General features: G+C 43.0%; 4 protein-coding genes and 1 long non-coding RNA gene across 5 annotated transcripts; 2 read left to right on the top strand and 3 right to left on the bottom strand.

Annotated features, from left to right (window-relative positions):
* Window positions 1–3,858: 3,858 nt before the first annotated feature.
* LOC130136246 (germin-like protein subfamily 1 member 17) lies at window positions 3,859–4,583 on the bottom strand. The gene has a single exon (XM_056306446.1). The coding sequence runs from the start codon at window positions 4,543–4,545 to the stop codon at window positions 3,874–3,876; it is 672 nt and encodes a 223-aa protein (XP_056162421.1). The 5' UTR covers window positions 4,546–4,583; the 3' UTR covers window positions 3,859–3,873.
* Window positions 4,584–5,971: 1,388 nt separating this feature from the next.
* LOC115669199 (germin-like protein subfamily 1 member 7) lies at window positions 5,972–7,130 on the top strand. Its single transcript, XM_056306454.1, has 2 exons — window positions 5,972–6,123; window positions 6,246–7,130. Exons 1-2 carry the CDS (start codon window positions 6,012–6,014, stop codon window positions 6,794–6,796), a joined length of 663 nt encoding a protein of 220 aa, XP_056162429.1. The 5' UTR covers window positions 5,972–6,011; the 3' UTR covers window positions 6,797–7,130.
* Window positions 7,131–8,708: 1,578 nt separating this feature from the next.
* Window positions 8,709–9,509, bottom strand: LOC115668995 (germin-like protein subfamily 1 member 17). The gene has a single exon (XM_030590326.2). It carries the CDS (start codon window positions 9,463–9,465, stop codon window positions 8,794–8,796), a length of 672 nt encoding a protein of 223 aa, XP_030446186.1. The 5' UTR covers window positions 9,466–9,509; the 3' UTR covers window positions 8,709–8,793.
* Window positions 9,510–10,393: 884 nt separating this feature from the next.
* LOC130137438 (germin-like protein subfamily 1 member 7) lies at window positions 10,394–11,382 on the top strand. The gene is made up of 2 exons (XM_056308738.1): window positions 10,394–10,549; window positions 10,672–11,382. Exons 1-2 carry the CDS (start codon window positions 10,438–10,440, stop codon window positions 11,220–11,222), a joined length of 663 nt encoding a protein of 220 aa, XP_056164713.1. The 5' UTR covers window positions 10,394–10,437; the 3' UTR covers window positions 11,223–11,382.
* Window positions 11,383–15,421: 4,039 nt separating this feature from the next.
* Window positions 15,422–17,000, bottom strand: LOC130137453 (uncharacterized). The gene is made up of 2 exons (XR_008815886.1): window positions 15,765–17,000; window positions 15,422–15,457 (listed from the first exon to the last, which is right to left on the bottom strand). It is a non-coding gene; the product is annotated as an uncharacterized LOC130137453 (long non-coding RNA).
* Between the last annotated feature and the right edge of the window lie 7,096 nt (window positions 17,001–24,096).

Below are 24,096 nucleotides of genomic sequence, written 5' to 3'. Positions count from 1 at the left end.
TCAACGCACATACGCATACTGCCATCTTTCTTTGGCGTGAGAAGTGCAAGAACGGCACAAGGGCTTTTGCTCTCGCGCAAGAAGCCTTTTTGTACGAGCTCTCCCACCTGCTATTGTAAAATCTGGTTCTCCTTTGGATTCATCCAATAATGCGGCAGATTAGGGAGACTGGCACCTGGTAGAAAGTCAATCTCATGCTGGATATCCCTCAGAGGAGGTAATCCGTCAGGTAAATCATCTGGCATGACATCACAGAACGCCTTTAGCAAGGGCTTAAGAGCTTCAAGAATACGAACAACAGTCTGTTGTTCACCCTTCTCTACGAGCATGTACATTCCTTCACGTTTACGAACATTCAACATAACTCCTGCACTTTGCACAACACCAGAACCCTATTTCTTTGGGACCTGGGGAGTATTACCCCTCGGCTTCAAGGTAATTTTAGTCTTATTCCATACAAAAGAATAAATATTCTCCCTAGCTCGATGAGTGATATCCACGTCATATTGCCATGGTCGCCCTAATAACACATGACATGCATCCATCTCCACAACATCGCACACAATAGTATCCTGATATGACTTTCCAATTGAAATAGGTAAACGACATACATGTGTTACCCTAAGCTCTGGTCCTTTGCGAATCCACCCGATTGTATAAGGCGCGGAATGTGGCTCCGTCTTCAACTGTAAGTGATCCACTAAAGTCTTTGATACTATATTATCGCAACTTCCGCTATCAATAATAACATCGCATACCCTATCGTTGACAGTACATCGAGCGCGGAAAAGCTAATTTCTCTGGGTGTCCTCTATTCGCAAAGCAAGCAATAAACGACGAACAACACGATTCACTTGCTCGCCCGCCTCATCTTCCACTTCGTCCACCCAGTCTTCCTCATTCATCTCATCTTCATGCTCAACGATATTGGCCATTCTCCGACGGGGACACTCGCTTGAACGATGGCCCAATTCGTTACACTTATAGCACTTGATCGGTTGCGGCTTGGCATAAGGATTCTGGACATTCGGGGTACGGTTGTTTGCTGCGACTGGTTCCTTAGGCATACCAGTAACACTTCCCGACGCTTGGTTCGTATCACCGATTTGCTGATTTGAGGAACCTGAGACATCAATCTGCTTCCCCTTTTCGAATGATCCACGACCCGAATAATTGCTTCCACGAATACTAGGGCTAGTCCTCTCCAATTGCATCTCAATTTTTCGCGCCATCTCTTGGGCGTCTTCAACAGAAAATACATGATGCAAAGAAACACGATCTTGAATGTTCAGTCGCAAGCCGTTTATGTACCTAGCAGTTTGTTGCGCTTCCGATTCAGCTAGGTTATTGAGGGCGCAAAGTCAGAGGAACTCTTCTGTATAAGCTTGGACTGTTCGGTTCGACTGCTTGCAATTCTGAAATTGCCGAAACAACAGTTGCTAATAATCAGTGGGGAGAAACCGTGATTTCAGCATCTATTTCATTCGATTCCACGTTTGGATGGGAGTCTTTCCTTGTCGACGTCGGGTTAATTGCATCTGCTCCCATCAAGCCAAAGCTCCACCCTTCAATTTGTACGCCACTAATTTAACTTGTCGATCCTCTTCAATTTCCATGGCATCAAAGAATTTTTCGACTTCCCACAGCCAATCCAGGAAATCTTCGATATTCAAATTCCCGTTGAAGGTTGGAAGATCGACTTTTAATTGATATTGCTCAGGATCCCGTTGATGTCCTCCATAGCGCCGACCTCCGCGAACAGGATCATTCTGGAATTCTCTATTCTGCCGTTCTCTTCGAATGGGCATGTCTAGGAAATCTTCTTCATCTTCGTCTTCAGAGTCTTCGACATAGTCTACTCGCCTATGCCGGAGATTGACCCCATGGTCCACAGCAACTTCGGGATCACGAGCGACAGGAATTCGCTCGGCTGGAAGAACGCCAGGTGCGGGGTTTGTGGATAAACGCTGTATGGCATCAAGGATTTCTTGAAACCTCCGATCGGTTTGATCCACGAACTGGTTGAACTCAGCCCGTGTAATAGGCTCGCTTTCACGGCCCTCAGCTACGGGGAGATTAACGTTCACGTTATTGACCATCGTCACAGGAGAATCCTGCTCTGATACCAAATGACGCAGAGAGAAAGCGTAAACTTGGAACAACTCCAAGGAACTTGAAATTTTTTTTATTCAATGATATCGTGATCCCCCCGATTACAAAGACGGACATCCTATATAGAGATAGGACTCCTATTGGAAACCGAATAATTAAAGATAACATCTAATAAACCAAATCTTTCAAATAGAATATTTGAAATTAATGACAATTACGAATTTCCTAACATAGAAAACTGCCTGAAAAACCTATCCAGACGACTCCGGAATGCTAAAATCCATCGTAGGTCACGGCAAAGCAATGAGTTCGAATCAGACGGTCATTTCGCTTCAACCAACCAACTTTGAACGCAATCCAAGGTCGTTAGACCCAATATCAGAAAAATTGCCGAGATTTTCGGCGATCCTGACAATCACGTCGTTCAAGATAATCGCACGCTAACTGTTCTATATCACATGATGGCATGCACCATCTTATCAAGTACGTTCGAAGTCGGTAATCAAAATTAAAAACCGTAGAAACAGAAAAGGAGGACATGTATATAAAAACAACAACCAAAGAAATTTTAGTTTATATTTGGTTATCTTCCTTTTCAAATATGGCAACAGATGTCCTCTTAAGCATTATTTCACACTTTCATTTGTTGTATGCACGACAATCCTTGAAGCTCTTCATATGTTTGAATGCGAGCACACCAAGTAAAGGAAATCAATACCTGGAACGGCCATAAAGGTGATAGATGCACATCATGCCCCATTGAACATAATGTCAAGAAAGAAGAATAAACAATGACGAAGATGACGAATTTCTCTTTGTATTTTCGTATTATTTGCTGTTAAATTTTATGAAGGAAAACGAGGGTCTACGAGTTTTATGTTTAGACTCCGAACGAAATGATATTGATTATTGATTTAATTAAATTTAATTAATCACAAAATTACTAATTATAAATAATGTCGACTGAGAAGGGAAAAACGGAGAGTGCATTAATTTTCAGCCCAATGGGCAGCCCAATAATTAGTTATGAAAGGCAAGTTGCGAAATTACAAAAAGAAATTAGAAAAGTAGGGAATTTGTTAGTGACATGGTTGTCGAGATGAGATCCATAAGCCTAATCATGTGGTCCATCACCTGGCTTTTCTTCTTTGGTCCAACGATCAAAAAATTATTGTCGCAGTGCTTCAAAAAATTCCTTCTTCTACGCGCATGAGCAGTTGCTCTCATGTTGTTTTTTTCCCCGAATGCACTCCAGTGATGAAAGGCGCCTGCTTGAAATGCGTACGTAATTGTAATTGAGTCGCGCCATATTTTGAAAATCCGTACACGTTTAAATTGATCTCCGTTCCAGGTGCCCATATTGATTTTTCCTGAATGTTATCAATTAAATTTCGCTTGACCAAAAATTGCATCAAAGTAAAGATCCAAACTAATCCAAAATTAGCCCTCCGAATATATGAAATTTGTTTCCTTTCCAGAATTACAGAGAAATAAGTCGGAAATTTTAAGGAAAAAAATACTACTAATGTCCTTTTGCGGATGAGATGCAAAATGCAAGTTCACTGCTCATATTTAATGCAAGATTCACTGTATGGCATACAGTTTCATCTCCATAAACAATGTAGAGCCACGCACACATTCAGCGAGAGAGAGAGAGAGAGATGACAAGCTATTGTACTAGTATCCAAAAGTCAGTATGTTTCAAAAGAATTTTTCTCGGTGACGTAATGAACAAACACAATTCTTCTTGTGAACATCTGTCTAATGGTTGTCAAACCAGTTCTGTGCCTGGAGATAGTTGATCAGTTTGCTGTCCACATGGAAGGCCTTTGTGAGGACGTCGACATTGATGGGCGGCTTCGACCCAAAGACTGAATTCGCGATTGTTATGAGTCCCGGGTTCTGGCTGCTCAAGAAAGCAAAGGCCAGTGCATTAGTTTGTCCGATGTTCAGCTGGAAGTGAATGAGGCCTTGCGGAAACACGAAAACATCTCCTTTGGTCAGGACTTTGGAAAATAGAGTGTTGTTCAATTGGTTGGATGTGACGAAACCGACAAGAAGCGTGCCCTCCACGACCGCAAGCATCTCCGTTCCACGAGGATGGATGTGTGGGGGGTTTAGACCATATGGAGCAAAGTCGAGGCGGGCCATGGCGATGCCGAGAGTGTTGAGTCCCGGGAATTGGTCGACGAAAGCAGTCGTGACTTTGGATCCGAGCGGATTCGTTGTGTTCCTGGGATATCTGAACTTTGTGAACGAGAAATCATCTGCTGTGGCGAGCTTCGGGTCCTTGCAGAACATCCCATTCACAAACACCGCAGAGTTGGGGTTATCCACGGCGACACAGAAGTCCTGAAGAGGACTTGGGTCAGAGGCAAAGGCACAGGAGGATGCCATAGCCAAGAAGACAAATATTTGAAAGAACTTCATCATGGAAAAATTTCTGAGCTTGGTTTAGTCTGTATCGGTAATTTTGCTTCGTTGAGAATTGTTGTGAAATGCTCCATGCGTAGCAAATCTACATATTGGAGTCATTCATTTGACTCAGTCCCAGTCAATTGGCCTGCAAGAAGCAGCCGAAGCCAGGAACGCTGCCAAGTCCATGACAATTGTTTATTCTTCCGTGTTGCTGGGGAATCATTGTAAAACTAAACGCGTTCTCATTGAGAACTAGTCATTCCGTCTTCGACGAGAAGGATTCCCACTTTGCTTTTCATCTTTTTATATTCTCAGATTTTCTAGTCTATAATAAATGCATAGGGCTATTTCAAATTTAGATGCTATGTTCGAATTTTTAGAAAACGGGTAATCAGACCTAGAAAACTGAGGGAACAGATGATTTATGGCAAAAGGACACTATAAGTGCCATAACTTGTGTACGGCGCTCACTTTGGTGCCATAACTTTTTTTCGGATCACTTTGGTGCCAAGTCGGAGGAAAAACGATCACTTAAGTGTCATAACTTTTTTTTGGATCACTTCAGTGCTAAAATTTTTGAAAAGCGATCACTTAAGTGCTAAAAATTTTGAAAAACGATCATTTAAGTGCTAAAATTTTTGAAAAACGATCACTTAAGTGCCAATCTCCGGCGAGACTCCGGCGAGCCATGTCAGCTTCAGAAATTAATAAAAAAAATGCCACGTCAGATTTCCGGCGAAAAATTGTGTACGGCACCGGAGTTGGCACTTAAGTGATCGTTTTTCAAAAATTGTAGCACTTAAGTGATCGTTTTTCAAAAATTTTAGCACTAAAGTGAGCGCCGTACACAAGTTATGGCACTAAAGTGAGCGCCGTACACAAGTTATGGCACTTGTAGTGTTCTTTTGCCGATGATTTATGGATATTCCTTTAATTCGAACACCCCGCATGTTTGTATAAGAAAGTAAACATAATATCTATAGGAAGTGATTTAGTGTTTTCCAGGTGGAGGACCGAGATGCATGTGAACACATTGGTTCCTACGCCATTTTTAATGGACATATTGATTTGATCAAACGATGCCCTCAGAGAAGAATTGGCCCTCGCTCTGTCCAGCCGAGCCAGAATCAGCACAGGACATTAAAACAGTAAAGAAGGAAACCCAAGGTTTAAAGATGATTGAAGAAGTCAATTTCTATATTGGATAACAAGCGTTTTCTTATGTGGGAAAGCGGATGGGCCAAAGTAAGAGGCCTTTTGAGTTTTGGAACAATTCATCTCTGGGAATAAGATATTAACAAGCACATAGGAGACTTGGTATAGGCCTGGCCGTGTTGCGTATCATGGAAAATTTAATACTGGGTCAACACCACCATCTTCTATAAAAAGGGATCACTTCTCCATGCAAGACATCCCGCTCCTATCTCAAGCAAACAAAAGGAGAAGATATCCAAGCCCCAACTCTCCGGCACACAACCCCAATGAAGTTTCTTCCAACTAGCCTTCTCATCTTGGCTCTGGCAACAGCCACCGCTTTCGCCTACGACCCCAGTCCTCTTCAGGACTTCTGTGTGGCCGTCAATGACCCCAAAGGTAGGATCTCTGCCATAGAGGCGTCACTCGTATATTTCTGTTCTAATGATCGTAAAGGAATTGCTCCAAAAAGAGTTTCTCCTTGGATAAGCCTAATAACACGAATTCCCTTTCTTATGCAGTATTTGTGAATGGAAAGTTTTGCAAGGACACAAAACAAGTCATGGCAGATGATTTCCTCTTTAAGGGGTTCAGATACCCGGGGAATACTGCGAATTCGCTTGGATCGAAAGTCACACCCGCTTTTGTGGACCAATTTCCTGGACTCAACACTCTCGGCATTTCCATGGCTCGTATCGACTTCGCTCCGGGTGGCCTGAATCCTCCCCACACTCACCCTCGTGGGTCCGAGATTCTGGTCGTCGCTGAGGGCACGCTGCTTGTCGGCTTCGTCACGTCCAACCAATTAAATAACACCCTCTTCACCAAAGTCTTGTACAAAGGGGATGTGTTTGCGTTCCCAATCGGTCTCATCCACTTCCAGCTGAACGTAGGAAAGACCCCTGCACAGGCATTTGCTGCTCTGAGCAGCCAGAACCCCGGAGTCATTACCGTCGCTAATGCGGTGTTCGGATCGAAGCCGCCCATATCGGCCGATGTTCTCACCAAGGCCTTCCAAGTGGACAAGAAGGTTGTCGACTACCTCCAGGCGCAGTTTTGGTACGACAATTAAGCGGATACGTTGACCTCCAAGACATCGGATTACCCCTACATTGTCCATACATGATTTGCTTAGACTGACAATTGTTTCCAAATAAGAGAAGTGCTCTTTGTGTACTGGTGAATGTGTGAGTACTATAGGATCATTCTTCACGATTGATGTGAACTAGACTCGCTTAGGTTGATGTGTATTTGATTTCTTCTTTCACTTCCAACAGATTCTGCTGTTGCACATTCTCCCAAAGAACTTTTTATTGCTCACGTTTTGTGCTGGAGTTTGTGTTGGATATCAGAATGTGTGGTCATCTTTTGTCTCCGTTGCATGGATAGTGATACAATCGTTAGCAACTGACGTGTAATCTCGGTTTCCATTTTGCCTAGATTAGTCATGTTTAATTAAGAAATTATGCCACGGAGGTGATTATGATCGTTTTATATTAGCAACTGTGATGCATTCTAATCTTATGGATAGGTGGGGTGTGAGCAATTTTCGGAACTGTAATGCTCTCTTGGTGTACTAAAAGTTTCTTACCGAATGACACGGTGGCATGCGCCATGCCATTGAGTACGTCTGGAATTGATAATCAAAATTAAAGACCGTAGAAAAAGAAAAAGGAAGACATAAACAAAAACAACAACTTAAAGAAATTTTAGTTTATATTTTGTTATCTTCCCTTTCAAATACTCTTATTATCTCACACTTTCATTTGATAGAACAGATCGGTAAAGGCCTGACTCTATTCCTTCCTCCGGTTAGAGGCCTACGTGTGCCGACTCCAACTAGGAAACCATTCCGAGCAAAATGCCGCTTTTGAAAAAGAAGGATAACACGTCGGAGGCTTCTTTAGGTCGGTTAGAGAATCCACTGGAACGGGAATGCACGACAATCCATGAAGCTCTTCATATGTTTTGAATGCGGGCACACCAAGTAAAGGAAATCAATTCCTTGAATGGACATACAGGCGATAGATGCACATCATGCCCTATTGAACGTAATGTCAAGAAAGAAGAATAAACAATGACGAAGATGACGAATTTCTCTTTGTATTTTCGTAGTATTTGCTGTTAAATTTTATGAAGGAAAACGAGGGTCTATGAGTTGTATGTTTAGACTCCGAACGAAATGATATTGATTATTAATTTAATTTAGTTTAATTAATCACAAAATTGCTAATTGGTAAAAATGTCGACAAAGCAGGGTAAAACGAAGAGCGCGTCAATTTTCAGTCCAATGGGCGGCCCATTAATTAGTTATGAAAGGGACGTCGCGAAATAGAAAAAAGTGAAATTGGAAAAATGGGGAATTTGTTAGTGACATGGTTGTCGAGATGAGATCCATAAGCCTAATCATGTGGTCCATCACCTGGCTTTTCTTCTTTGGTCCAACGATCAAAAAATTATTGTCGCAGTGCTTCAAAAAATTCCTTCTTCTACGCGCATGAGCAGTTGCTCTCATGTTGTTTTTTTCCCCGAATGCACTCCAGTGATGAAAGGCACCTGCTTGAAATGCGTACGTAATTGTAATTGAGTCACGCCATATTTTGAAAATCCTTGCACGTTTAAATTGATCTCCGTTCCAGGTGCCCATATTGATTTTTCCTGAATGTTATCAATTAAATTTCGCTTGACTAAAAATTGCATCAAAGTAAAGATCCAAACTAATCCAAAATTAGCCCTCCGAATATATGAAATTTGTTTCCTTCCAGAATTACAGAGAAATAAGTCGGAAATTTTAAGAAAAAAAATTACTACTTATGTCCTTTTGCCGATGAGATGCAAAATGCAAGTTCACTGCTCATATTTAATGCAAGATTCACTATGTGGCATACAGTTTCATCTCCATAAACAATGTAGAGCCACGCACACATTCAGCGAGAGAGAGAGAGAGAGAGAGAGAGAGAGAGAGAGATGACAAGCTATTGTACTAGTATCCAAAAGTCAGTATGTTATTCAAAAGAATTTTTCTCTGTGACGTAATGAACAAACACAATTGTTCTTGTGAACATCTGTCTAATGGTTGTCAAACCAGTTCTGCGCCTGGAGATAGTTGATCAGTTTGCTGTCCACTTGGAAGGCCTTTGTGAGGACGTCGACATTGATGGGCGGCTTCGACCCAAAGACTGAATTCGCGATTGTTATGAGTCCCGGGTTCTGGCTGCTCAAGAAAGCAAAGGCCAGTGCATTAGTTTGTCCGATGTTCAGCTGGAAGTGAATGAGGCCTTGCGGAAACACGAAAACATCTCCTTTGGTCAGGACTTTGGAAAATAGAGTGTTGTTCAATTGGTTGGATGTGACGAAACCGACAAGAAGCGTGCCCTCCACGACCGCAAGCATCTCCGTTCCACGAGGATGGATGTGTGGGGGGTTTAGACCATATGGAGCAAAGTCGAGGCGGGCCATGGCGATGCCGAGAGTGTTGAGTCCCGGGAATTGGTCGACGAAAGCAGTCGTGACTTTGGATCCGAGCGGATTCGTTGTGTTCCTGGGATATCTGAACTTTGTGAACGAGAAATCATCTGCTGTGGCGAGCTTCGGGTCCTTGCAGAACATCCCATTCACAAACACCGCAGAGTTGGGGTTATCCACGGCGACACAGAAGTCCTGAAGAGGACTTGGGTCAGAGGCAAAGGCACAGGAGGATGCCATAGCCAAGAAGACAAATATTTGAAAGAACTTCATCATGGAAAAATTTCTGAGCTTGGTTTAGTCTGTATCGGTAATTCTGCTTCGTTGAGAATTGTTGTGAAATGCTACATGCGTAGCAAATCTACATATAGGAGTCATTCATTTGACTCAGTCCCAGTCAACTGGCCTGCAGGAAGCAGCCGAAGCCAGGAACTCTGCCAAGTCCACGACAATTGTTTATTCTTCCTTGTTGCTGGGGAATCATTGTAAAACTAAACGCGTTCTCATTGAGAACTAGTCATTCCATCTTCGACGAGAAGGATTCCCACTTTGCTTTTCATCTTTTTATATTCTCGGATTTTCTAGTCTATAATAAATGCATAGGGCTATTTCAAATTTAGATGCTATGTTCGAATTTTTAGAAAACGGGTAATCAGACCTAGAAAACTGAGGGAACAGATGATTTATGGATATTCCTTTAATGTGAACACCCTGCATGTTTGTATAAGAAAGTAAACATAATATCTATAGGAAGTGATTTAGTGTTTTCCAGGTGGAGGATGGAGATGCATGTGAACACATTGGTTCCTACGCCATTTTTAATGGACATATTGATTTGATCAAACGATGCCCTTAGAGAAGAATTGGCCCTCGCTCTGTCCAACCGAGCCAGAATCAGCACAGGACATTAAAACAGTAAAGAAGGAAACCCAAGGTTTAAAGATGATTGAAGAAGTCAATTTCTATATTGGATAACAAGCGTTTTCTTATGTGGGAAAGCGGATGGGCCAAAGTAAGAGGCCTTTTGAGTTTTGGAACAATTCATCTCTGGGAATAAGATATTAACAAGCACATAGGAGACTTGGTATAGGCCTGGCCGTGTTGCGTATCATGGAAAATTTAATACTGGGTCAACACCACCATCTTCTATAAAAAGGGATCACTTCTCCATGCAAGACATCCCGCTCCTATCTCAAGCAAACAAAAGGAGAAGATATCCAAGCCCCAACTCTCCGGCACACAACCCCAATGAAGTTTCTTCCAACTAGCCTTCTCATCTTGGCTCTGGCAACAGCCACCGCTTTCGCCTACGACCCCAGTCCTCTTCAGGACTTCTGTGTGGCCGTCAATGACCCCAAAGGTAGGATCTCTGCCATAGAGGCGTCACTCGTATATTTCTGTTCTAATGATCGTAAAGGAATTGCTCCAAACAGAGTTTCTCCTTGGATAAGCCTAATAACACGAATTCCCTTTCTTATGCAGTATTTGTGAATGGAAAGTTTTGCAAGGACCCAAAACAAGTCACGGCAGATGATTTCCTCTTTAAGGGGTTCAGATACCCGGGGAATGCTGCGAATTCGCTCGGATCGAAAGTCACGCCCGCTTTTGTGGACCAATTTCCTGGACTCAATACCCTCGGCATTTCCATGGCTCGTATCGACTTCGCTCCGGGTGGCCTGAATCCTCCCCACACTCACCCTCGTGGCTCCGAGATTCTGGTCGTCGCTGAGGGCACGCTGCTTGTCGGCTTCGTCATGTCCAACCAATTAAACAACACCCTCTTCACCAAAGTCTTGTACAAAGGGGATGTGTTTGCGTTCCCAATCGGTCTCATCCACTTCCAGCTAAACATTGGAAAGACCCCCGCACTGGCATTTGCTGCTCTGAGCAGCCAGAACCCCGGAGTCATTACCGTCGCTAATGCGGTGTTCGGATCAAAGCCGCTCATATTGGCCGATGTTCTCACCAAGGCCTTCCAAGTGGACAAGAAGGTTGTTGACTACCTCCAGGCACAATTTTGGTACGACAATTAAGCGGATACGTTGACCTCCAAGACATCGGATTACCCCTATATTCTCCATACATGATTGCTTCTCAGATTGACAATTGCTTCCCAATAAGAGAAGTGCTCTTTATGTAACTGATGGTGATTGTTTGAGTAACAAAAATATTCTTTGTGATTGATATGAACCAGACTCGCTTAGTTTATTGCGTGTTTGATTTCTTCTCATACTTCCCACAGATTCTGCCGTTGCACTTTCTCCCAAAGAGCTATTTATTTCTCATGTTTTGTGTTGGAGTTTGTGCTGGATATAGGAATGTGTGATTATCTGTTGTCTCCATTTGCATGGATTGTGATACGGCTGCGAGCAATTAACGTGCAATCTCTTTCCATTTTTGTCTAGATTTGTCACTATTATGCCACTGAGGTGATTCCGATGGTTTTACATTAATAACCGTAACACATTCAAATCTTATGGATAGGGGGGGCGGAGGGGGGGGGTGAGCAATTTTCGGAACTATAATACTCTCTCCATGTACTAAAAGTTTCTTACTAAATGACATGGTGGCATGCGACAGGCCATCAAGGACGTCTAGAGTCACTAATCAAAATTAAAGACAGTAGAAAAAGGAAAGAAAACCGTAAACAAAAACAACAACCAAAGAAATTTTAGTTTATATTTCGGTATCTTTCCTTTCCGATATGGCAACATATGCCCTCTTAAGCATTATCTCACGCTTTTATTTGATGCATGGACAACAATCCTTGAAGCTCATCATATGTTCTGAATGAGAGGACACCAAATAAAGGAAATCAATTCCTTGAATGGCCATAGGGGTGATAGATGCACATCATCCCCATTGAACATATTGTCGACAAAGAAGGGTAAATGATGACGAAGACGACGAATTTCTCTCTCTTTTCCTACTATTTGCTGTTAACTTCTTGTAAAGGAAAATGAGGGCCTACGAATTGGATGTTTAGACTCGGAACCAAAATGATATTAATTACTGATTTAATTAAGTTTAATTAATCACGGAATTACTAATTAGTAATATTGTCAATAAAGAAGGGTAAAACGGAGAGCGCATTAATTTTCAAGTGAAAAGAAATACTACTAATGTCGTTTTGCGGATGAGATGCAAAATGCAAATTCCCTGCTCATAGTTAATGTAAGATTCACTATATGGTATACAGTTTCATCTCAATAAATAATGTAGAGCAGAGAGAGAGAGAGAGAGGTGACAAGCAATTGTACTAGTATCCAAAAGTCAGTATGTTATTCGAAAGAATTTTTCCTTGTGATGTAATGAACCAACACATTATTCCTGATGGTTGTCAAACCAGTTCTGTGCCTGGAGATAGTTGATCAGTTTGCTGTCCACTTGGAAGGCCTTTGTGAGGACGTCGACATTGATCGGCGGCTTCGACCCAAAGACTGAATTCGCGATTGTTATGAGTCCCGGGTTCTGGCTGCTCAGGAAAGCAAAGGCCAGGGGATTAGTTTGCCCAATGTTCAGTTGGAAGTGGATGAGGCCTTGCGGAAACACGAAAACTTTCATGAAGACCGCTGCTCGACCGCCGCTCTGAAGACTGCCGGAAGGATTTAAGGTGAAAATCTAGAGGGGAAGCTTTGTATTTTTGTCCCATATAAAAGGCTCGCATTAGAGACCACCCAGTGGCCTCAGGAATCCAGCTCAATGACCTTTTGTCCCCCTGATTTTCTCCCATATAATAAAAGAAGCTTTTTATATTCTGCTTGGACTTGTCGCTCTGGTTCTCAGAGGTTTGTCTTCGAATGGAGAACGCGGAGAAAGTTCGGCGGTTCGGTGTCCCAAGTGCGCGAATCTGTTGCCGGAGCTCGCTGATTACTCTGTTTATGAGTGCGGTGCTTGCAGAGCTGTTCTAAACTTTCAATTTTTTCTTTCGTTTCGTGCTTGCTGAGTCAATTTGAGTCCTGCTTAGTTAATGATAACACTGTGGGCAGTAATATGGAGATGAATGGTTCACGATTTGCTAAAAAGTCGTGGGATTGTGTTAGATGCTTTGGTCGGAATGCAATCCTCCAGGCCAAACAACGATTGAACGCCTCTCCGTGTCACCGTGAGAAACCAATATGAGCGGACTGCAAAACTCGTGTCTGAGATTCACTTCCAGCAATGCCTTGTTCTCAGGAGAAATGGCCATGACTATCTTTTTAGAATTAAATTTGTATCTGCTCTATATTAATGATTAGATTCTTTTCGTAAAATTTTCGAGTTTTCAAAAGATAATATCATCGTGCATAATATTGATGAAGAATTTGAATTTAGAATTGGCATGATGTTTGCTAATGAAGATGAAACTTACAATACATATAATGCATGTGCAATTTGCAAGGGATTTGAAGTGCGAAAAAGGACATAAAGCAAACAAAAGTAAAGGAGTATTGCAAAGATGCACATTTGTATGTAATTGCGAATAACACTCTCTACCAATCCCACCTCACGATGCTTATTTAATGTGATAAAATTATTCCATTAATCCTTTTGGCTTACTGATATGCAGCATTCCATTCTAAAAATGCATTTGAGCATGAGAAAGACATAAGGTAATTCTAATACTCTTTTGTGCAGGAACCCCAAAAAAAGTTTGCTTTTTTAATCTTCCTTCAGCAAACAAGTTGAATGTGGAAGCAATCGATGCATCAGATTTTCAAGGATCTGTTTTTTTGTTTGGGGAAGACTTCTTTGTTTATTGCTTGACATCTTCTATATATTTCTCAACTTCTATTTTCGGAGAGACTGTTGCTTACCTTATATAGAATATATTACCTTGAAAATGGATCATAGAGAAGTTTCGAGTCTATAGCTAGAAAGGGAGATGAATATGGTGCATACTCTGGTGGCTAACTATTCTGACATCCACCTTTGCACTCCCAATTTGACATTGTGCTCATCCGGTGAGCGAACAAACAGAAGTTGGGATTGTTCAGAAGTTTTTATGTAAGCTACAATAAAACTTTCTCCTTCGATTTTTCATGTAGAAGCAGCTACAATGCATAGATATAAATTTCTCATATGAACCTTTGAACAAGATGTTTCCCTTAAAGAATGCGAGTTTCATCTGGACATCTAGATACTGTCATTCAAATAATAATTTAGTTAAAGATTGAAGAATTACAGCGGTCAAACTTATGTTGCTCCACTCAAGTTCCACTTTGTTCATTTTCGTTCGATGCCTCTCCAAGCTCGGCAATGTCCGCATTTTGTGGAGAAAAAGATGATAAATGCAAATTGCAAGTCGAGGCATAATACACGTAAATCATATCAGTCCAGTGCTTTAGAAGACATGGAAACTGCGCATACATTCAAGAGTGTGTACCCTTTGAACCACTGCTGCCAAGAATTAGCGTGATCGGGGATGAAATTGAGTCGATCATTATTAATCTTTCATCATAACTTCTTGAAGAACTCTTGGTTGCATCTGCAAAAAGAAATAACCCAAAATTTAAAGGACAGAAATTTCATCAACAAACAGCTACATGGAAATGCAGCACTCTATTACAAAGAATAGCTATTCTTGGCTGCTAAGACAAGCAAAAACTCTGTTTTCCCTTTGATCAATGTTAATGATATATCATTTACAAAGAATAGCTATTAGTGGAGTACTTTCTTTCTTTCCTCTGCGGCCAAACGGCTAATAACAGAGAGGGGTCGACGAACCTGGGAAAATGCCGCGAAGAGCACAAAAAACCTCTGGAAATTAGAGTCCAGGATTGGGAATTCCATCTCCCGCCGCTTCAAGGAGGTCTTCTAAGCAAAAGCGGCAGTCTTAATGAAAGTGGAGGTCTTTGAAGCGACCTTCCTCGAGAAAATGGAGGTCTTGGAAGTGACTATCGAGCGGCTGTCTTTGCGAAAGTGGAGATCTTCGCCACTCGCGAAAATGGAGGTATTCGAGGCTGCGGTCGAGCGAAGATGAAGGAGTTCGATTCTAAGCGAAAACAGAGATGTTTGAGCTATCCTAAGCATTCGAAGGACGAAGGAGAAACTCTCTCTCTTCTTTTCTGGGCGGGCGTTCAAATTTTTTGCTGCAAAACGCTGCCAAAAGCATTTATGGGCACCAGTCCAATTCTCAGACATGTTTATTCAAATATAATAAGTTTGCCACGTGTCAGCCTCTGAATGGATCTGACTAGACAAATGCGCAGCACATCAGCAGCTGACATGGCGCTTTGGGTACTATTGAATGTTGGAGAAAGATCCGATTTGATTCTTGATTCTGATTCTAATCACGAAGATTGAGGATTAATTGATGCAGTCAATCGGGATTAATTAGGAAAATGTATCTCGTTTATTCTTTATTTGATCTGTTCTTTGTACTATAAATATTGGCATGTACATGTACAGAATACATACAACTAGAACATTTTCAATATTTCTTCTTCCTTTACATTTTCTATCATGGTATCAGAGCCTTCGGTTCTGACCTAGCTTCCACAAATTCTTTCGAATTGCCCCCGTTAGCTCTCTAATTTCATTGTTGCAAATCTCACCCGGCAAAACGAGTTAGCACTTCGGGTAGGAATTCAAACACCTGCATACATGCCAAAAAGTCAGAATAAAAAAACCACCTACCACTGAAAACCAACAAACGGCCCTACCTGTGATGGAGGAATCGTCCAACAATTCACCTCAGAATAAAAAATCAGACCAAGATGACCCGATACAACATCCCTCGACTCCAGCACCAACTTCAATCGAGCCTTCCAGTCATGTCCAGTGGCCGCCAATACAATGGATACCAGTGCAAGGTCAATGGGGCCAACACAGCTCATTCGTAGGAAATGCGAATACTGGACTTGGAGTCACCCAAGAAGCCCAGCCAACTGGATCCGATCAGACTTTACCGGGTCAAGGGATGAATCCCTACCCAGGACTACAACCCGGTTTCTACCCGTACGCCATTCCGGGCGCCAACGGCCGTCCAGAACCCGGCGACGCACTCTACACATCGCCGGCCGACGGACCAGAGCTCCGGCTTATTAACTTGCAACTCACCGGTCCCGATAACTATAATACATGGGCTCGGGATCTCCGGCGAGCCCTTGTGACCAAGGACAAGGACGGATTCATCGACGGAACCGTGCCTTTCCCGACCGACGATCGGATACAGCGATATTGGCGCAAATGCAACCAACTTGTTCGCACTTGGATTGGGAACTGCATAGCCCCCGACGTCGCCGCCGGCCTCCCACCGACCGAAGACTCAAAGAAAATGTGGAATAGCATTCGGGAAATGTATGGAAAAATGGATCGGGCGAAGCATTTCTCGCTCACGCAGGCCATATCAGAGTTGAAGCAAGGGAACCTCTCGGTTACCGCTTGCTTCAATCGACTCTCGGCTCTGTGGAACGAGCTCGAGGCGGCTGAGGAGGAACTTCAAGGACCCGAATCGACACTAGAACAGTACAGAAAGATTCAAGAAAGAGAGAAGGTAACCCGTTTTTTGTTGATTCTAAATGAAAGTTACTCACCATTTCGTTCCCAAATCCTTGCCATGGATCCCGTACCTCCGCTTGGCCGGATCTATCAGCTAGCGGTGCAAGAAGAGAACCAGCGGCTGGCCACGACGGAGTACGTGAAGATAGGAGAGAGCGTGACGCTCACTGCTCTGGCGAGGACATCACAGCGACCGTCGAACGCCCTGGGATCGCCGCTGCCGCCACGAGCTCAGACCTCCTTCGGGACACATAGCAGAAATTCTAATCGCTGGGATGAAGAAGACCCAAATAATAGGGTTTCAAAGATGGACGGTCCAGATTACAAGAAGGGATCAGACGGCTCTCATTCAACCATCCATGCGGGTGAATCGGGTGGCCTCCATCAAGCCACAACAGCTCCGAATTTCAAATCATATGGTCCACGAAGCGCCACGTCAACTAGAGGAAATGGACAAAATTTTAAAAACAAAGGTAAATATTGTGATTATTGCAAACGTCCACATCACACTGTTGATACCTGCTGGAAGTTACATGGAAAACCGAATGATAAAGAGAAAAAGGAGAAAGATTTTTCTGCTTATCAGGTTTTGACATAAGGGACTGATAGGGCAAATCAGACCATTACTAATGATCAATACCAGCATATCATGAGGGCATTGAATCAATTAAAGATTACAGACAAGGCAGCAAGTTTTTCAGGTACTTCTTTTCCCAAGAATGATAGCATTTCAGTTGATGCATGGATAATCGACTCTGGCGCTAGTGACCACATAATCTGTAATGAGCAAATGTTTTCTGATCACCACAAAACAAATCCTGATGCATCTGTTCGTCTTCCAAATGGTACTGTCACTCATGTCACCAAAATTGGAATAGTTCATCTTAGTCCAAACATTACCCTTAAAAATGTCCTCTACATTCCTGAATTTGAATTCAACCTTATATCAGTTTCCAAGATTTGTGAAGACAACTCTTGTCATGTCATATTCAATTCCGAAAACTATTTCTTTCAGGACCATTCGACTAGCAACATGATGGGCTTGGGTAGTGTTGCACAAGGATTGTATTTTTGGATCAGCTTTCCAAAGGGCTTTGATATTTCATTATTCAATAAAAGCATTTCATGTAATGCTACCACCAGCAATAAAAATTCTCTTTTTCATCAACGTTTAGGTCATAGTGCTCGTTTTCCTCATTCAAATTGTCAAATTTGTCCTTTGGCAAAACAATCATGAGCACCATTTCCGATAAGCACATCTCGAGCTACTGATGCATTCTCCCTGCTTCATGTAGACATTTGGGGTCCCTATCATACTTCAAATCATGATGGGTCTCGCTTTTTCTTAACAATTGTAGATGATCACACTCGTGCCACTTGGGTTTTCCTCATGCAATCCAAGAGTCAAACATTCTCTAAATTGTCGAATTTCTTTTCCTTAATTAAAAATCAATTCGACAAGTCTGTCCATAAAATTCGAACAGACAATGGACGCAAGTTTTTCACTACAGAGTGCAATTCTTTCCTTGCTTCTCATGGGATACTTCATGAAACCTCTTGCACCTACACTCCTCAACAAAATGGGGTTGTAGAGCGCAAACATCGTCATCTCTTAGAAGTAGCTCGAGCTCTAAAGTATCAAGCATCTATTCCTGAAATTTTTTGGGGTGATTGTGTGGTCACGGCGGCTTATTTGATTAATCGCATGCCAACTAGAATTCTTGAGGGACGATCTCCTTTTGAAATGCTTTTCAACAAACAACCGGAAATAGGACACCTGAGAGTTTTTGGCTGCTTATGTTATGCAACAAATGTGGGTCCTCGAAACAAAATGGACCCTCGTGCCATTCGATGTGTGTTCATGGGATATCCTCTCCTCCAGAAAGGTTACAGGGTTATGGAAATATCTACAGGCAGGTTCTTTGTTAGTAGAGATGTTGTTTTCCATGAAGATATATTCTCATTTCAGGAATCGACATATTCTTTCCAAACAACTGTATTGGAGTCAAAACATCATCAATTCTTATCCGAAGAAGATTTATCTATGACTTCACCATATGTTTTCGTCTCTCCTGATCAAACACCAGAAGCTCCTGAATACTCAAACCAGGCGATGGAGTCACTTATGCCATCCACCGAGGAGGAAGATTTACCGATTCCATCTCCACAGTAGCATATTGGTCAGTCATCTCCTTCATTATTGGAACAACCAATTGCTGAACCACCTCGGCGATCCGGACGTCAAATTCGTCCCCCTACATGGACAAAGGACTACATATGCCCCACACTGAATTCTCCAAGTACCCAATATCCTGTATCTTCATATGTCTCTTTTAATCGACTGTCAGCAGAACACATGTGCTGCATTAGTCGCATATCTGAGGAACAGGAACCTTCATCTTATGAAGAAGCAGCATGTGACCTGCGATGGCAACAAGCTATTGTAACAGCCCGAATTTCGATGTAATTCCGGGATCAATAAAATTATCAATATTTCGCATTTCATTTTAGTAAGTCTCACCCAGAGCTGATCACTCTCGGGATACTAACCAATAGGGTATGGCTAATTAGAAAGCGGTACGTGGACCAAGGATTCGATCGCGAAGCGGACACCGATCACGAGAAATAATGAGAGAATATTATGAACCAATGTGGATCGATCTTAGGAAAGGTAACGGATTTGGTTTGGCCAAGGCCAACGATGTACAATCGGATTCGCAGGTGATTCTGCATGACCGAGAGTGCACGTGGCCAACCAGTCCTGAACTTAAACCGGACGATCGTGACCTCTAGGACTAGTGATAATTTCTCATTCTCTCAATGATTAGGACCGTCATGACTCGGATAACCCTAGGTCGATACGCGTAACCTCTAGACAGCCGCCCGTTAGTGAGGGACCCTGAAATTGGAAATCGAGCGAGTTTTGATCACGAAATTGGATCCGGATTTCGATGTCGATTTTCGATGGCTTAAGAGATTATTTTTGGGAATCTGACGTCATATTATGCTGGCCACGCATATTTTGAGTTAGTACAGTTAAAAATTGGAATTTCGGTCCGGGGGTGAAAAATTACGATTTTGCCCCTCGGGACGCCAGCGTTGATTCTGAGGCCGTCTGAGGTTATTTTTCGTGGCCAACGCCATTTTTGGGTGGCCACGCATACCAGGAGTCATTATGGCCAAAAATTGGAATTTCGACAAAAATTGAGAAAATAATATTATTTTATTCCCGAAACTTCGCAGTCGATTTTCGAGGGCTTAGAAAGTGAATTTCGCGAATCCGACACCATATTATGTTGACCACGCACATATGGAACGCGTATGTGCGAAAATTGGAATTTCGCCCCGGGACCGGAAAAATGACGATTTTGCCCTTGGGCTATTTTCAGGTCCGAATTTTTGGGATATTTTTGGGATAATTACCAGAGGTTATCAGCTGCATTATTGGCACCAAAGACCTAATTGCCCCTCAATTATTTAAGCCTATCTCTTTAGAACCGTTAGATTAGGGGCGTTTTGGTCATTTTTCGCGGATCGGCGACACGTGGCACTTGTGGGCTGATATATTTGATCAACTTGGACTGCTTTCTCTCTCTCCTCACCCTCCCTCTCGGCCAGACCACCCCCACCAGCAGATCATCCTCTCTTTCTCTCATTTTCTCTCTCTCGGTTTGCCTCGCCGGAGCTCGCCGCCGGCCGCCGGAGCGCCGCCGCCGGCCGCCGTGCCCCGCCGTCGACCACCACAGCCCCCAGCCTCGGCCTTGTCCCTATCCGACCCATTTCTCTCTCTCTTTCCCTCTCTTTTTCTCTCTTTTTCTCTCCCGGGTTAGCACCGCCGCCGCGTCGGAGCCTCGCCGGAGCTTCGCTGGAGCTCCGATCGCTGTTCCGTCGCCACCCAGCCGTCCAGCCACGCTGTACGATGCTGTCCGTACAGTGTCCCCGTACGGACGGTACTATAGCGCCGTACGGTCGCCGTCCGTACGGTCACTGTTCACGCCGTCCGTACGCCGTCGCCGGGAATTTCGCCGCCGGTTTCACTGTTCACCAGTGATCGGCCGCCGTTCCCCGTCGTCGTGACCTTGGATTAGGTGAGTAAAATTCCTAAACCCGGATTAGGACTGATAGTGCATTTTTCTGGACTGGTTTAGGTATTATCGGTGCATTTTTGGACTGGCTTAGGTAATATCAGTGTATATTTCAGACTGGGATGAGGACTGATTGGTAGAAATTATTATTGGGAAAATTTAGTGGATTAATGAGAATTATTTGGGGAGATTAATTGGATTAAATGATCAATTTAGGAGCCCATTAGAAATTTACCGGGTATGTCTGGGTTGACTGATTGTACGTAATTTGTGCTTAATTGTGATTGACTTCGTACTGCCATGTCACATGTCGTGTGGTTGAATTATGTGGAGTGCGATTGGCCAATGATTGGTTTGAAATTAATTGTTGATTTGTGATTCGCACGTTAGGCCACACGGTATTAATTGGGTCAATTGAGCACGTGTTGTGATATTGAGTGTTTGAATTATATTGGCGCTCATGGTGCATTGCATTGCATTGCATAACATGGACACGCATTGTGTATGCCAAGAGTGAGGCATGTGATGAAATTGTGCGAGAATGCGTGCTTGCCATGAGCATGTGATCACCTAAAATACCCTGAAGCGTTTTACGCTGGGTTCAGATAATAATTTGTTGTGTGATCACCTAAGGACCTTTGGGTCATGACCTTCGGGTCGATACCGTCCTCATGCACTTTGAAGTAGGGCGATGCCCAGTACGTCCGGAAGACGACCATCCTCATGCACTTTGAAGCAGGCTCTGGTTCGTAAGGAGATCGGTGTTGCGCCTCATGCACTTTGAAGCAGGCTAGAGACACTGGGCCAGATCGGTTGCTGCGCCTCATGCACTTTGAAGCAGGCTAGACGCACCGGGCCGTGAATGTTGTTGACTCGAGTCGTAATAAATAATAAATTGGACAATTGCCAGTGTGCCAGTGTGGGCCAGTGGGCCGGGAAATATACGTGACATGTCGACGATATTTGCATGCATGAACATGCATGGATTGGCATGCGAGTGTGTGAGACTCGGTGCATGAGCATGTGATTGGCGTACGTGTGATAATGTGTGTCACGTACGTGTCGTGATTATTATATATTGAACTGCCTAACCTGTAGGGTCAGAGAATTATTTGATTGTTGTTGTATTGTGAATTAAATATTTATTTCCGGTCGGGAGATTGCATGCTAGCCTAGCCTAGGTTTAGGGGTTGAACTCACTGAGATTCGTCTCACGGTTGTGTAAACCGAAACTTTTCAGACCCCCAGTCGTAAAGATGCCTCCGAGGAGTTGCCAGATGATTCTACCGAGTCGTTCGACCCTGACTGGGAGCCCTAGAGCAGGCCGGTACCATGGGAAGCGAAGACCGTCTCTTTTTGAATAGCATTCATATCCTAGTTAGCCTAACCACCTGTGCCACCTACCCTTTTTGATATAGTGGCAGTTAAATACTGATGTTGAGGTTTTTGGAGTTGTACAAATGGATAGTGTAAAAAGGCTTTTACTATAACAGTACAAGTGTATATTCTTGTTTGATGGCTGTTCTACCTTGGTCTCACGTGTGTTGTTTTTGTACGGGTGTATATGTATATTTATATACGTTATTTCCGCATGTGACTTATCTCTGATTGGGCGTTGGGTCGGCGACGCATCCTGGGAGCGTTGCATCACAAAGGACCGGAGATGGGATGTTCGCGCTTCGTGGGGTACGGGGCGTGACAGCTATGGAAGCCGAATTGGGTGCCCTTATGGATAATCATACTTGGGATATAGTTCCTCTGCCTCCAAACAGAAAACCCATTGGCTGCAAATGGGTATGTAAAATCAAATACAAGGCAGATGGTTCCATTGAACGTTACAAGGCTCGGCTAGTTGCTAAAGGATTCACACAACGAGAAGGCTTTGATTATCATGAAACCTTCTCTCTCGTTGCCAAAGAGGTCACTGTCCGCTCTTTTCTATCAGTTGCTACGTTTCGTAATTGGGAATTACATCAGATGGATGTCCATAATGCTTTTCTTCATGGCGATCTGGACGAAGAAATATACATGGAACTCCCACAGGGTTTACGCAGACAGGGGGAGTCTCGGGTTTGTCGTCTCCGTAAATCCCTGTATGGTCTCAAACAGGCTTCTCGACAGTGGTACGCCAAATTCACAACTGCACTCACAAATGCAGGTTTTAAGCACTCCAAGCATGACTATGCCCTGTTCACATGGACCCAAGGTACTTCATCAATTTATTTATTGATATACGTTGATGATATACTCATTATGGGAAATGATGATTCCGCTATTAAGAAATTTAAGGGTTATTTGCGCTCTACCTTCCATATCAAAGATTTGGGATCTCCCAAATATTTTCTTGGTATTGAGATAGCCAGATCCGACAAGGGAATATGTCTTAGTCAGCGGAAGCTTGTCTTGGAGATCATATCTGAAGCAGGATTATCGGGATGTAAGCCAGCTATTATTCCCATTGAACAAAATGTCAAGCTCACAACACTTGAATATGATAAGAGCTCAACGTCACCCAATGAAGATCCATTACTTGGAGATCCATCAGGATATCAGTGACTTGTGGGGAAATTGATTTATCTCACCATAACTCGGCCCGACATATGTTATGCAGTGCAGTTACTCAACCAATTTAGGCATAACCCAAAACAATCACACATGAATGCAGCACTAAAAGTCGTGAAATATTTGAAAGGATGTCCAGGACTTGGAATCTTGTTATCTCGTGATTGCAACATGGAAATGACAACTTATTGTGATACAGATTATGCGACTTGCCCAACGACCAGAAGATCTATCACAGGTTTTTGCATCAAACTGGGAAGATCTTTAATCTCGTGGAAGACAAAGAAACAATCAACTGTTTCTTTATCATCAGCTGAATCAGAATATCGAGCTATGGCAAAAACTATTTGCGAGATTATTTGGATACGAGGTTTGCTATCGGATCTTGGGGTACAAATTGATGGAGCAAGTAAACTATTTTGTGACAATGATGCAGCACTCAAATTAGCAGCAAATCCAGTTTTTCATGAAAGAACAAAACATATAGAAGTTGACTGTCATTTCACTCGAGAAAAAATTCAAGAAGGGATTATTACAACTCGAGGAATTAGAACTGTGGAGCAGCCTGCAGACATCTTCACTAAGCCTTTGTGCAAGAGACAGCATGCGTATCTTCTAAGCAAGCTAGGCGTCTTTGACATATATAAGCCACCAGCTTGAGGGGGAGTGTTGGAGAAAGATCCGATTTGATTCTTGATTCTGATTCTAATCATGAAGATTGAGGATTAATTGATGCAGTCAATCGGGATTAATTAGGAAAATGTATCTCGTTTATTCT

Source organism: Syzygium oleosum, unplaced genomic scaffold (assembly GCF_021117445.2).
Source record: "Syzygium oleosum isolate NSW1041296 unplaced genomic scaffold, Sole_v2.1 Sole_v2.02, whole genome shotgun sequence".
Taxonomy (NCBI): domain Eukaryota; kingdom Viridiplantae; phylum Streptophyta; class Magnoliopsida; order Myrtales; family Myrtaceae; genus Syzygium; species Syzygium oleosum.
Note: the sequence above shows the minus strand (reverse complement) of the source record. Positions and strands in the feature narration are given on the sequence as shown.